General features: G+C 54.2%; 2 protein-coding genes across 2 annotated transcripts; both read right to left on the bottom strand.

Annotated features, from left to right (window-relative positions):
• Positions 1-625: 625 nt before the first annotated feature.
• Positions 626-4141, bottom strand: VTN31DRAFT_3678 (uncharacterized protein; the record flags this gene model as incomplete). The annotated part of the gene is made up of 1 exon (XM_069403983.1): positions 626-4141. One exon carries the CDS (start codon positions 4139-4141, stop codon positions 626-628), a length of 3516 nt encoding a protein of 1171 aa, XP_069261003.1.
• Positions 4142-5968: 1827 nt separating this feature from the next.
• On the bottom strand, positions 5969-10543 carry VTN31DRAFT_3677 (uncharacterized protein; the record flags this gene model as incomplete). Its single annotated transcript, XM_069403982.1, has 2 exons — positions 5969-6833; positions 6987-10543. The coding sequence occupies 2 exons, from the start codon at positions 10541-10543 to the stop codon at positions 5969-5971; spliced, it is 4422 nt and encodes a 1473-aa protein (XP_069261002.1).
• Positions 10544-12064: the final 1521 nt, after the last annotated feature.

The raw sequence follows: 12064 nt of genomic DNA, 5'->3' as shown, positions 1-12064 counted from the left end.
AAGACCCAGTCCATGGCTCCATTGTCCATCCTCAATCCTGTACTCCGTACCTGTAGACTATATAGTACAGTATCGGGGACTGCCAGTGACGACGCCCTTTATCGAGGACAAAGCATTATTGACGGTCCCTCCAAGGTAAATCTGTCACCGAGACGAGTTCTGGCCCATCCTGGACGTGTTGAATTTTTTATGATTGGTTGCCTTCTTTTGTGTTCAAGCCGACTTCCATACCTCGGATTTCTAAGTATTCTCTGGGCTTGGGGTTGTTGTTAATCGGGGTCTTGGGATCCTTCTGCTTTTCGGATATATCTTTGGAGAATACCTACCCAAGGTAATCCGTAAACTCGATATGGATCGGTCCCGAGGAGAGTAACTTGGGATGTCAAGAGGAACTAGAGGGAGGTTAACTTAGTAGAGCTGACAGAGCGGACGGACGACGGGAAACCAGTCGTTGGGCCGTAAACACAAGTTCGGAGACCAGAGAACAGGCCTTGTATGCATTCAAACAACTATCATCACAATATCATTGCCCAAAAACACCGCCACAGTTTGTCCCGAGTCCCAGAATCAATCACCAGATTCATCACATCGTATCCATGTTCGTCATCATTTTGTTCCAGCCTAATCATGTCAAAGAACTGGGATACTGATACTGGTACGTTGGCAACTGCAGCCTGGACATTGTATTCTCTTGCTGCCCCCCTTGTGTGGGTGCAGGTTCTTGACAGCCGACGCCTGTGGAGGAATTGTAGTACACATATGTACCGTCCGTCGTCGGTGAGGTGTGTAATTGCCACTGGGGGTCAATCATGGTATTCCTGGCCAGCTCCGTACACACCGTCAGACCATTCGCTCCCTGCACGGTCGGACCAGGCACGAGAGCATTTCCAACTTGCTGCACAACGTTATAGGGAGGCGGATATGATACCGAGCTCCGATAAGCAGCAGATGGGAGTCCATGAGGAGTGCCGTGCATCGTGGGAAACTGCTGCATAGTCGAAGGGTGAATTGTGCTAGCGGTGTATTGCCCCTCCACATGATGTAAGCTTGCGGAGGGTGCCACTGATTGCCGTGGAGAGGATTGCAGGGTTGCATGTGCCTGGGGAGATTCTGTAGGCTGCATAGAGGAGGCGGCACGCTCATCGGCCCCCGAGTTGTCCTTGATGGAAGCTGAAGTAGAGGGTTCCGCCGTCGAGTTCTCCGCCGGGGCCGTAGTCTCGGTCGTGGCGGCTTTTCGAGCTCTTAGAGAGTACTGGTCAACCAGTCTGACAATTGGCAGAGCAATTTGTTCCAGGTGGCGCGCAAGATGAGATGAAAGCCGCTTCCAGTCATGGCAAATGTTTCCACAGAAACGGCAAGGTTCGTCTTGTGGGCGCCTGGTTGTCTCACGATGGCATGCATCAACTTGCCTCCAGAGGTCCGCTATTGCGCGAGCATGTTCTGCCGTTGCTGCCGGGTTGGCCGACTGGATCTTCTTTGTGTTCGGCCCCGGCCGGTCGTGTTCCCGAACCAAATGCTGCACGAAATTGTCCTTCCGATAGCAGATGTGATCACAGCCAGGCATGTTGCAGACCCACCACTCGAGATGTCGATGACGCTCATTTTCATGCCGAACCCAATCCGCCTTTCGCTTAAATGATTTAGGCTCGCTACAGTTGGGAAATGTGCACGTGAATGGTGAAATATCTTCCTGGACATGCTTCGTCCAATCAGACGGCTTGTTGAACTGCTTGGTTTTGAAGCAAAGGATGCATTCAAACTCCGCTGGAAGTCGCGGAACCGGCGGCAGGGGAACGCCAGAGGGAAAAGTGGCCGGCGTTGTGTTGCCATCGGCGCGATTATTGGACTCGTCGTTGTCTTCATCAGGGCTGGAGATACGGAACTGGACGCCGCTTGACGACGAACGGTCCTGACCAGGGGATTGAACAGGCAAGTCACGACCGCGGCCCCCTGACGCAAAGCACAGAGGTCCAGAGGCACACTTCCCGTTGCGGACCATCAACGCATGCTGCTCCTTGATGCTAATCAGCCGTCTGTAGCGACCAAGCTGCTCCATGGCCAAGCGTTGGACGATGCCAGGGTCGAGACGTGGATTCAGTTTCAAAATCTGTTCCTTGAAACCGTCAAGGGTGGGGATAATCTGCATTGTCGACACCGGGAAATCCATCGTTACCCCTTGTTCGTCCACGTTCGGCTCGTCATCGTCTTCACCATTGTCCCTTTCTTCCGACGCCAAAGCCGGGCGACTAGCCATGAACGACGGGTTCGGTAGGGGTTCAGGAGGCCGGACGGGGAGCGGACTAACATCACGGGTCGCCAAGTCCACAAGACGAGGAGATGGGGCCGGGACATCACTTTTGCTCCTTTTCCGAAGCCGATTGATCACCGACGAGGGACTCAAGCTCGAATTCGTAACCACCGGCGACGGGATTTGAAGCGAGCCATGATTGCCGATGCTGGCAGCCATCTGGCCGGCGAGTGCAGCCGCCAAAACCCCTTGGCCAACGGAAGGTGATCTTGACCGGCTAGACTTGGGCTTTGGCGAGGCCCTCAATTGAGCCATGGAGGACCTCTCGCCCTCGTTGGCGTCCTGGTCGGATTCGAAGCCTGACTGCCTGGAACGATTGCTTGGCGATCTTCGCCGCCTCGAGAGACTACGCGTTCGTTTTTGCAAGAACTTTTTCAACGATTTCTTGCTGCTGATCGAGAGGTTTTTGAGAAAATTATCCGACTCGAGCAAACTGTGTACCTCGGCATCACTGAGTTTTCTTGTTCCCCATGTGGCCACATGGGATGCAGCATCGAAATTCTTCGCTTCGTTGAGGAACTTTTCAATTGCAGCTCGAGAAGAATCGGGCTGGGTTTGAACAGGGAGGGGCACAGGGGCAGGAGATTCGTCAGACCAGGGGTATCGTCGTCGAAGAAATTGCCGTGCTGCCGGTTCCTCGTCCGGTGGAAGGGAGGTAAAGTCATCGGATGGATCTGAAAGCGAACTTATAGACAGCGAGTCGCTCTCCGAGTCGTCGATATCGGCATCTGGCTCGTTTATCAGCATCCCTGGGCCCGGAATATTGGAGTCGTCGAACTTCAAAGCGTCTAAATGATCCTGAGAGAAATTGATTGCGCTAGTTGATCGAGGCCTCACTCGGGCGTCGTTCAGCGGAGGCATTTCATTTCCCTCGTCGCGCTGGGCGGCACGGACGGAAGCAAACCATTCACGGATTTGCTCGTTCTTTTCTTCTCTCTGCCGGTCTTCCTCGATTTGATTTGGGCTACGAACGTAGACATCGCCACGTGATGATGGATCAATACCAGCTTGCCTTGTCACTGGGTTCGGGATCCAAGCGCCATCCTCGGAACGCTGCACGTTTCCACCCGGCATGGAACGACTATTGTCATCGCTAGCACCGAGAAGGCCATCGGCGTCGGTAGAAACGGCAAAGGGGGTGAGATGACTGCCCGAATACGACTCCTTGAGAGCATCATCATCGCACGGTGGAGAGTCACCGCGAGAGTATCGTGAAATCGTAACCACTGGGCTGGAAGGCCGGCAAGACTCAGAAGAAGCGTCTTCCTGGGAGGCGTCGTTGCTGGACACGGTGATCACGGGGCTTGATCGCGGCAACTGCTGTGCGTTCAATCCTGGAGTTGATGCGATGTCCTGGGGGACTGGTCCATTGAAACCAGGCATGAGATGGCTTATGGACTCAATTGCCTGACTCGAACGTGATGTTGATGGCCTGTCAGGGAATGTTTCGTTCTCAACGTTATCGTGTGCCACGCGCCGCGTATCGGCCGCTCCCAAAGGCGGATCTTCAGACGGACCTGGAACGACTCTACTCATGAACTCATCTGGTCCCGAAAAATCGAGATTATACGACGAGAAGACATTGAGACCATAAACATTGTTGTTGAAGTTGTACGACGAATGATCCTCGACCCCTGCAAAGGGTGAGGAGGCCTCATTCGAGACGCCCGTTGATCCATTGTCGAAACTCGGACTTTGACCGCCGAGGTTGAACTCATCAAGGTCCGACGGACCAGAGAGATATGGATCCTCCGTTGCCTGGTCCTTGAAGGCAGAGTGCTGAACCGAAAGATGGTTGCTTGGTGAGGCTGTCGGGCTTGAGCCAGAAGCCATTGCGGCAGGTATCAAAGAAAGAACACCGAAAAGTTATTAGAATTAGGCCTACCCAGGCACAGCAGCAGTCAATTACCCCAGTCAACGGCACCAACTAGGTATGTTTGTAACCAGAACAAAATGGCATGTATTCTCCAGGTGAGGGGAAGAAAAGTGCTCGAACAATATATGCGATCGACCTGTTGGCGCAAGTGTTGAACTGATGAATGCAAGAATTCGTGGCCACAGAATACTCCAGAGGGATGCTGATAATTATGGTTTTATTCCATTTCACATGAGCAGAGCGAGACAACAAAGGGGTATCTGAGGAAGTTGGGGCGGGAACTGATGACGACTGGCGCGAGCCTCGAGCACGGTGAGCAGCGAGCGAACAGCCCGACGACAAAACAGAAACTCTATCCGTGGTTTGAGGTATGCCCCTCGATTGACAAGGCTGAACTGGGAAACTCCGGCAAATTCGACGCACGAGATCAACGGAGCAGAGGAGGGGAAAAACAAAAAAAGAGACGAAGAGCACACACAACTGATAGGAGACGCAGCAATCAATTGGAGGACCTGTACTCCGTAAGTACTGATGAGATTCAATCCCTGGAACCTAGGTGGCCATGGCCAGGCATGCGGCTGATTAGCATCAGCGGGAAGAGCCTTGGAGAGAGAGCGCGGCGGGCGGGCCTGTCGGGAAACGCCCCTCGGTCGAAAGGTCTCTGCAACAATCTTGTCGGCAGAGCCGCGGCCTCGCTTCGATCATGCATTGGCGCTTCCTTGTCCACCGCGCATTGGGCGGCTCTGCTCAGTCATCAGCCAGGGCGGGGGTTTGCTGCATTGGTCTGGCGTGCCGCCAACGTGTTGGTTTGGCGCCATCGACGGAACAACGGTATTCCGGTCATGATCATCGAGCATCTTGCTATCATCTCTTTTTTTTTCGCCATCAAAAACGTGATATCAGGGCCAAGTTTCGAGCGAAACTTCGCGAGAGTCGAGGATTCAACTTCCACCGCTCCAAAAACACGAGATGAACCCACCCAAAATCACGACGGCAGCACCGTTCTTGAGTGGAGGTCACGTGGGATTATGACAAGCCACTTAGGTAACTGTTTGTAGTTTAGTCGTGGCTAGTACTCGTAGTTCCCGTTCATGAGGCTGTGCTGGCACATGGAAATGGAAGGAGTTGTGGCTAAGCAGCCTTGGTGAACGACTGGTCCCAACTGCCATCAACTGTCATAGCTTTGGCACTTCTCTCGACAGTACACAAATCGACTGACTCAACGGACAAGATGCTGCAAGTCCAGTACTTACTGTAAGTGTTGAATCTGAATCGTTCATATCAGTCTGTCAACGGCGGCCATTCCTTCAGTCATAGGCTTCTACGTTATGAGTCGTGAACCTGTATAGAGGGCTACACAATCGTTCCATTCATCGTATTCATTCGAGATAAAAAGCACACAACAAAAGAACATCAAACAAATCCCGAATCAACATTATCCATGCTATGCTCAAATGCCATATCTCCAGCACCGTCAAATGCAATCACTGTCAACATGCAACATCATACATCATCATCATCATCATCATCATCAAGTCACATGCAGCATGCAATATCATGACCATAGATCGACATCGAAATAACAAAGGAAATTGTAAACGAGAGAAGAGAATAAAGGAATTTCGGAAATGGAGAAGAAACATGAAAACAGAGAAAAGGAAAAGAAAAGACAAAAAGGAAAGAGAATGGAAAGAATGTAGAAATGTTCGAGAAGTCGAATCACCGATCAACAGTGCGTAGAGATCATCGTCTCGTCAAACCAGCGTACTGGAGAGATGGAGAGATTATTGCTCCTGAGCAGCTTCTCCCCCGATGAGCGGCGAACCACCAGCACCACCTTCGCTGGCCCGGCGAGCCAGTTCTGATCTCCTGGCAAGGACTGCGGGGGAATCGGAGTAGAGCACGGTACCCGGGGCATACACGCATGGGTGCATCTTCTCCTTGTCATCCGCAAAGTCTTCATGTGCCGCTTCACGATAGATACGCGGGAACGTGCGCAAGAGGACATGACGAGCAGAGTCTCCAGTGCGGGGCGCACCGGTTGGGCTAGGGCTGCGGGCGCCGAACTCCTCCCACTCGTCGTTGTTAACGCCGTCTGCGCCAGGAGCAGGGAAAGTGGCCAGGACGAGCTCCCGCTCCACACGCGCGTGTCGCCAGGTTTCGGCAGCCAACTTGACGATGCGACGCACGCCATTCAGCAGCGCGTCCAGTTGTCTGGGGTCGGCAAAGTGCTTGATGTGATCCACGATTTCTTCCACAATCACCGCAGCCACGACATTGATGGATTGCTTGGCGTCGGAGGTCGTGTACGCCGCCTTGAGCGTCTGCTGACGCCAGAACGCCTCGCGACGCACAGACTTGCGCCGAATATCCATGGACAGGACCTGGAAGAACGTGTCGGCCTTGTCGTACCGACGACCCAAAGTGAAGAGGAACGGCTGGAAGATGCGGTAGGTGAGCGTCTTGGAGACCACGTGCTGAACGTAAGCGGACCGTAACTCGCGCGAAGCTGGAGTGTTGTCGAGGAAGGAAGGCATTTCCGGAGGAATCTTCTCGAGAATGTCCTTTGGAGGATCGATAGGCAGGTAGGCGAAGTGCTCTCGCGACAGCTGGGTGATCAGGCGAGAGAGCTGACCAAAAGCATCCAAGCTAGAAGGGACGCATTAGAGAGATATTCTTTTTCCGTTGCTGGGTTCATGCAAACGGCATAACCAAAGGAAACAAACAACCAAAAAGGAAAAAGCAAGGAACGACAGAGCAATGCATCACTTGGGGAGCGTGATGACACCGGCAGATACTTACAAGAACTGATCTCCCTTGGACGTCTTGAGATCCGTCGCCTCACCGAGACTCTGAAGCGTCTTGCGGAGTCTCTCCCGGTCGTTCTCCATGTTGTCGATCGTACGCCGCATCTCGTCAATGGCATTCTGCAATTGCTTCTCGCGTGCAAGGTCCTCGCGCTCCAAAGACTCCTTCTCCCGCTCAAGCGCTGCCAGTTCATCGGACTTCTCAGCGAGCTGGTGCTCCAGGGATGTGCGTTCCGCCTGCCAGCCTCGCTCCTTCTCCTCGAACTCGGCCAGAAGGTTCTTGACACGTTCCTCGTGTTCCTTGTTCGCAGCGGCCATTGCCTCTTCGTGGGAGGTGCGGAGAGCATCCAGTTCGCCCTTGTAGGTCTGATGGAGGCGGTTGACTTCCTCTTCATGGTTCCGGTTCGCTTCCTCAAGCTTTCGTTGTTCTTCTTCAAGAGCGGCCTGTTTGGCAGCCAGTTCATTTTGCGTTGACTCCAGCTCGCTCTGCTTGTTCGCCAATTCTGTCTGCTTCTGCTCCAACTCGGCCTTGGTGGAATCAAGCTCGGACTCTTTCTGCTGGAGCTTCTCGATCGTTGTCGCCAGTTCCGTCTTCGTAGAATCCAGCTCAGATTTCGTGGACTCCAACTCCTTCTTTGTCGACTCCAGCTCTTCCTTTGTTGCCTGAAGTTCCTCGATCTTGGCCGCGAGATCTGACTGAGTGGACTCCAATTGTGACCGCGTGGACTCGAGATCACTCTTGGTGGAATCGAGATCCTTCTTCGTGTTCTCGAGTTCGGTTTGTGTCGCCTCGAGTTCTTCGATTTTCTTGGCCAACTCGGCCTGTTTGGACTCCAACTCTCCCTTGGTGGACTCCAGCTCGCCCTTGGTGGACTCCAGCTCACCTTTGAGGGTCTCCAGCTCGCCCTTGAGGGTCTCCAGCTCCTTCTTCGTCGACTCCAGCTCGGCCTTTGTGGACTCCAACTCGGATCTCGTAGACTCTAATTCTCCCTTGGTGGACTCCAGATTGACCTGCGTTTCCTTGAGTTCCTCGATCTTTGCTTCGAGTTCCTTCTGCGTCGACTCCAATGTCGCCCTGGTGGATTCCAGCTCGACCTGCTTGGCCTCCAGCTCCTTGGTCTTCTCCGCCAACTGCGCCTGCTTGGCGTCGACTTCCGCCCGGGTGGACACCAGTTCCGCCTGCTTCTCTTCCAGTTCACGGTCTCGAGAGGCGATGTCGGCCTTGGCAGTCTCCAGCTCTGCCAGTCTCTTGTCCAGCTCGGCCTGCTTCTCTTTCATAGCAACTTCATGCGCGGTCTTGAGGGCAGCCTCAGCTTCCTCCATCCTCCGCTTCTCTTCCTCGAAAGATTGCTTCATCGACTCCTGCTGGGCAAGCAGTTCCGCCTCGCGAGCCTCGTACCTCTCATTGGCGGCCTTCTCGTCCTCGGCCCGGATCTCCTCGAAAAGATTCGTGAGCTCTTCCTTCTGCGCGGCGAGCTCGGCGCGTTCATGCTCTCGCTGCTGTTCCATCTCTCGGGCATGGTTCTCTTCGAGCTCCCGGATCGCGTTCTTGAGGTTTTCGATTTCCGTTTCGAGCTGGGATTTGGCCTGCAGCAAATCATCCCTGTCGCGCTGGGTGGTTGCGAGCGTCTCCTCGGTATCCTTGAGCTTCTCCTGAAGATTGCCAAGCTCCAACCTCAGCTGGTTGATGTTCGACTTGAGCTTCGAGGTCTCGGCGGCGGTTTCCTTGGCGGCCTTCCTCATCTGCTCCTGCAGCGCGTCGATGTAGAAGTCCTTATGCGTGAGGGCTTGCTCGTACTGCGCTTCGGCTTCTCGCGCCTCGGCCTCCCGTGCCTTGAGTTTGTTCTGGACTTCCTTGTAGCTGTGCAGCAGACGCGTGAGATCCGGCATGACTTTCTCGATTCGCGTGAGTAGGTGGATTGCGTCATGGTTGCTGTCGTCAAAAACTCCGTTTCCGTTCTCGTGAGGCTGGCCGTGAGCAGCGGCGTGGTGACCGTGGCCGTTGGTCATCATGCCGTGATGACCATGGCCATTGCGAGTGGCGTAGAGATTTCTGGTTGCGTGGGCCAAACTGCCGCGTTTGCCATGGTAGCCGTAGGGGGATTCCATCGAACCCATCGGGGAATGATGTGCTATGGCGGGAGAATGGAACGGAGAATAGGAGGTTCCCGGTAACGGCATGCTTGCCGATGGCACCATTGGGGCCGCACTTGGCATTCCCATCGTGTAAGGATTGTACGGCACCATCGGGGGACTAGTGTAGCGGTACGCGGGCGACGGCTGAGCACCAACCGCCGGGGAACTGTGATGGGACGAAGTCCGCCGGTGCGCGTATTTAGGTTGAGGATCGTTTTGGGGTTGAGGATCAGGTTGGGATTCAAATTGCGGCGGTGGTGAGCGTGGTGAGGGTACTGATCGAGCGTCTTTAAAGCTGTTGGCGACGGACGAAGGTGAGTCGGGTCTCGGTGGTGCGGCCGCAGTCTCAGAGGAGTGATGCGACCGGTTGTCACCGTTCTCGACGCCGTTTTCGACGGGTTGGACAGGGGTGGGAAGAGGAAAAGAAGAGGGAGAAAGAGGTGTAGGATCGGCAGGTTGTTGTGTCTGATCAGGCTCTTCGGTCAGGATATCATGAGGCGTAGGCTCCGAGGCAGGCGCTGGTTCATCCGCAGGTGTTGGTTCTGCGGCGGGTGCTGCTTCGTCGGCAGGCTTGTCAGCCTCAGCAGGCTGATTTGCGAGGACAGATACTTCATCGAGCGCCTTCTCCAGCTCTTCCAAGGCATTGGCGGGCTTGTCCTGTGGCTCACCCTCGACGGGGTCCTCGTTGGCAGGGGGTGCTGTTTCGGAAGCTGTCTCGACTGGCTCTAGCAATGCTTCAACGGCAGCCGGTTTTTCGGTAGTCTCATCCGCGCTCTTTTCTTCGTCCTCCACGTATGGTTGACGCGAAGGTTGCAGCGGTTCCTCTGCGGTGTCCTGCTTAGTGGACTCTGGTGCCATCATGTCGTCCACTGGGACTTCTGGTGAGGGGTCAGGGGTGTGCTGCGCTGGTTCTTGCTCGAGTTCACGTGGTTCCTCATGTGCCGTTTCCTCATGTGCAGGTTCGGGTGCCGTTTCCAGAGCTTGTTCGGCTGCAGGTTCAGTTTCAGGCTCCGGTGCGGGTGCGGGTTCAGGTGCGGGTTGTTGTTGTTCTTCTTGTTGTTGTTGTTGTTCTTGTTGTTGTTCTTGTTCTTGTTGTTGTTGTTCCTCTTGCAGTTGTTCTTGTTGTTGTGTCGACTCTTCGTTCGTTGTCGAGACCTCCTCTGGAGTAGCAGCGGACTGGGACAGCGAATGGTCCTGCGCCAAATCAATCTCTGCGGTCTCCGGTGGTGCGGTACCCGCATCAGCGGGAACAGACGGTTGTGTCGTGTCGCCAACCATTTGCGACTCTTCCGTCGGCGAGACTAGCGGCGTTTGCTGTCGTTGAGTCTCTGCCGGGGCAGCAGAGGCCTTTTGACCTTTCTTCTTGCTCCCTTTGCCCTTGTCATTCTTGCCTTTCTTGCTTCCCTTTGGCGCCATGGTGTTGGGCGAAGAGGGTTTGAGGACGATTGATTGGGCAACAGTGAGATTCCAATGAGGAGCTTGTTGATGTCTAGCCCTATTCTCGCTCGCTTTCGGGACTGTGATGGACTTGCGTATGCATCCAAATCACTCAAGGGCGTGAGGGGTGTCACGGACTCAGACTGAATTTGTTGTGGCAACAAACATCTGCCAGATATGCAAAAGGGTGTAAGGGTCTTCGCAGCGATAGGACGTCGGGAGCAGTAGCCCAAGTCAGTCCGATCCTTAAATTTTGCCCGATGTAGGGTTATCGATTCCCAATGCGATGCCGGTCAGGCCAGGGTCGGCGCAAGCAAGTAGCTTCAGCAGAGAACGGAAGAAACAAAAAAGAAACAAACAATCCGATTGATTCGACTCGTTCGCTTGAACCGAGAGAATAAAATGCAGTGGGCGAAAGATGCACAAATAGATATCATACACGACGACAGCGCAAAAACAAGGAAGCAAGCACGTCGCCGATTCGGGAAATGAATCGCACGAGGAACTGCGCGACGGCAAAAGATGGATGGTACACTGAGGAACGGACAGAGAGCAAAAATATAATAAATCACCCAATGTCGACTCTCCCTGACAATGTCTTGCACTGTCACGCACCAGCCACAGCTTTTTTCTCTCTGCCATTTTTTCAGTTCGCTAGGATGCTCCCACGTCAGTACACACAAACATAGAAAATCGGAAAACGGGGACGATCCAGCGGGCGTCAGAGACAGCGCGCAGGAACAAGGCCGACGAATAAGAAAAGTGATGCGTTCAGGCTTTCCTATTCTTCGCTTAGTGAGGCTGCAGGGGCTGGATCAAGATGAGGCATCGTGAAAACGGCCATTGGGTAGCAACCGACATTTGACCTGTCGGAGGAGATCGCCGGAGGTACCCATGGTCCCAGTTTGCAACACAGTCACGAGAGCTCCGTTCGTAACTTAGTCGAGTTGACTCGATTCCGTCGCTGGCGCAAAAGATCCATCACAATGCCTAGGCAATGGGTTAACCAGTGTGTTGTCGGGGGGGGCTTGAGGGCAACCCATCATGGTGGATCTTCCCGTCGGGCCGGCGCGTGCGAACAGACGTTGACGATGGACACTTGGCGCGGACAACACAGCAGCAGACCCGCCATTGCCGGATCACTGCCCAAGACGCCCATTCTGCGTCTTCTGCGAAGAGCGGAGCCCTTAACTTTCGCCCGTCAGCTGGATTGTGATTTGCCAGAAATTCCAAAGGCTTATGTACTTAGGTTATTTCTCTCTCGTAAGACGCGTGCTGGGAGCCTGAGCCCTTCATTCAAAGTTCAGGAGGTGAGAAGGCGTGTGGAACGGACACTGGGCAGCCCGCTTGCAGCATTGCAGGCTGCGGTCTGACCTGGCGGGGTTTGGGTTCGAAACAATCGAAGCCCGTCATCCTCAAACTTCCGCGGAATGATGTCCGTGCCCCGATCCAGCCTCTAGAAGAGTCATTCCCAGGGTTCAGATTTCCGAAAAGTCCCAA

This window comes from Thermomyces dupontii (genome assembly GCF_041956625.1).
Source record: "Thermomyces dupontii strain NRRL 2155 unplaced genomic scaffold VTN31scaffold_3, whole genome shotgun sequence".
In the NCBI taxonomy this organism is placed as follows: Eukaryota; Fungi; Ascomycota; class Eurotiomycetes; order Eurotiales; family Trichocomaceae; genus Thermomyces; species Thermomyces dupontii.
This window is presented reverse-complemented; position numbering and strand designations above follow the sequence as displayed.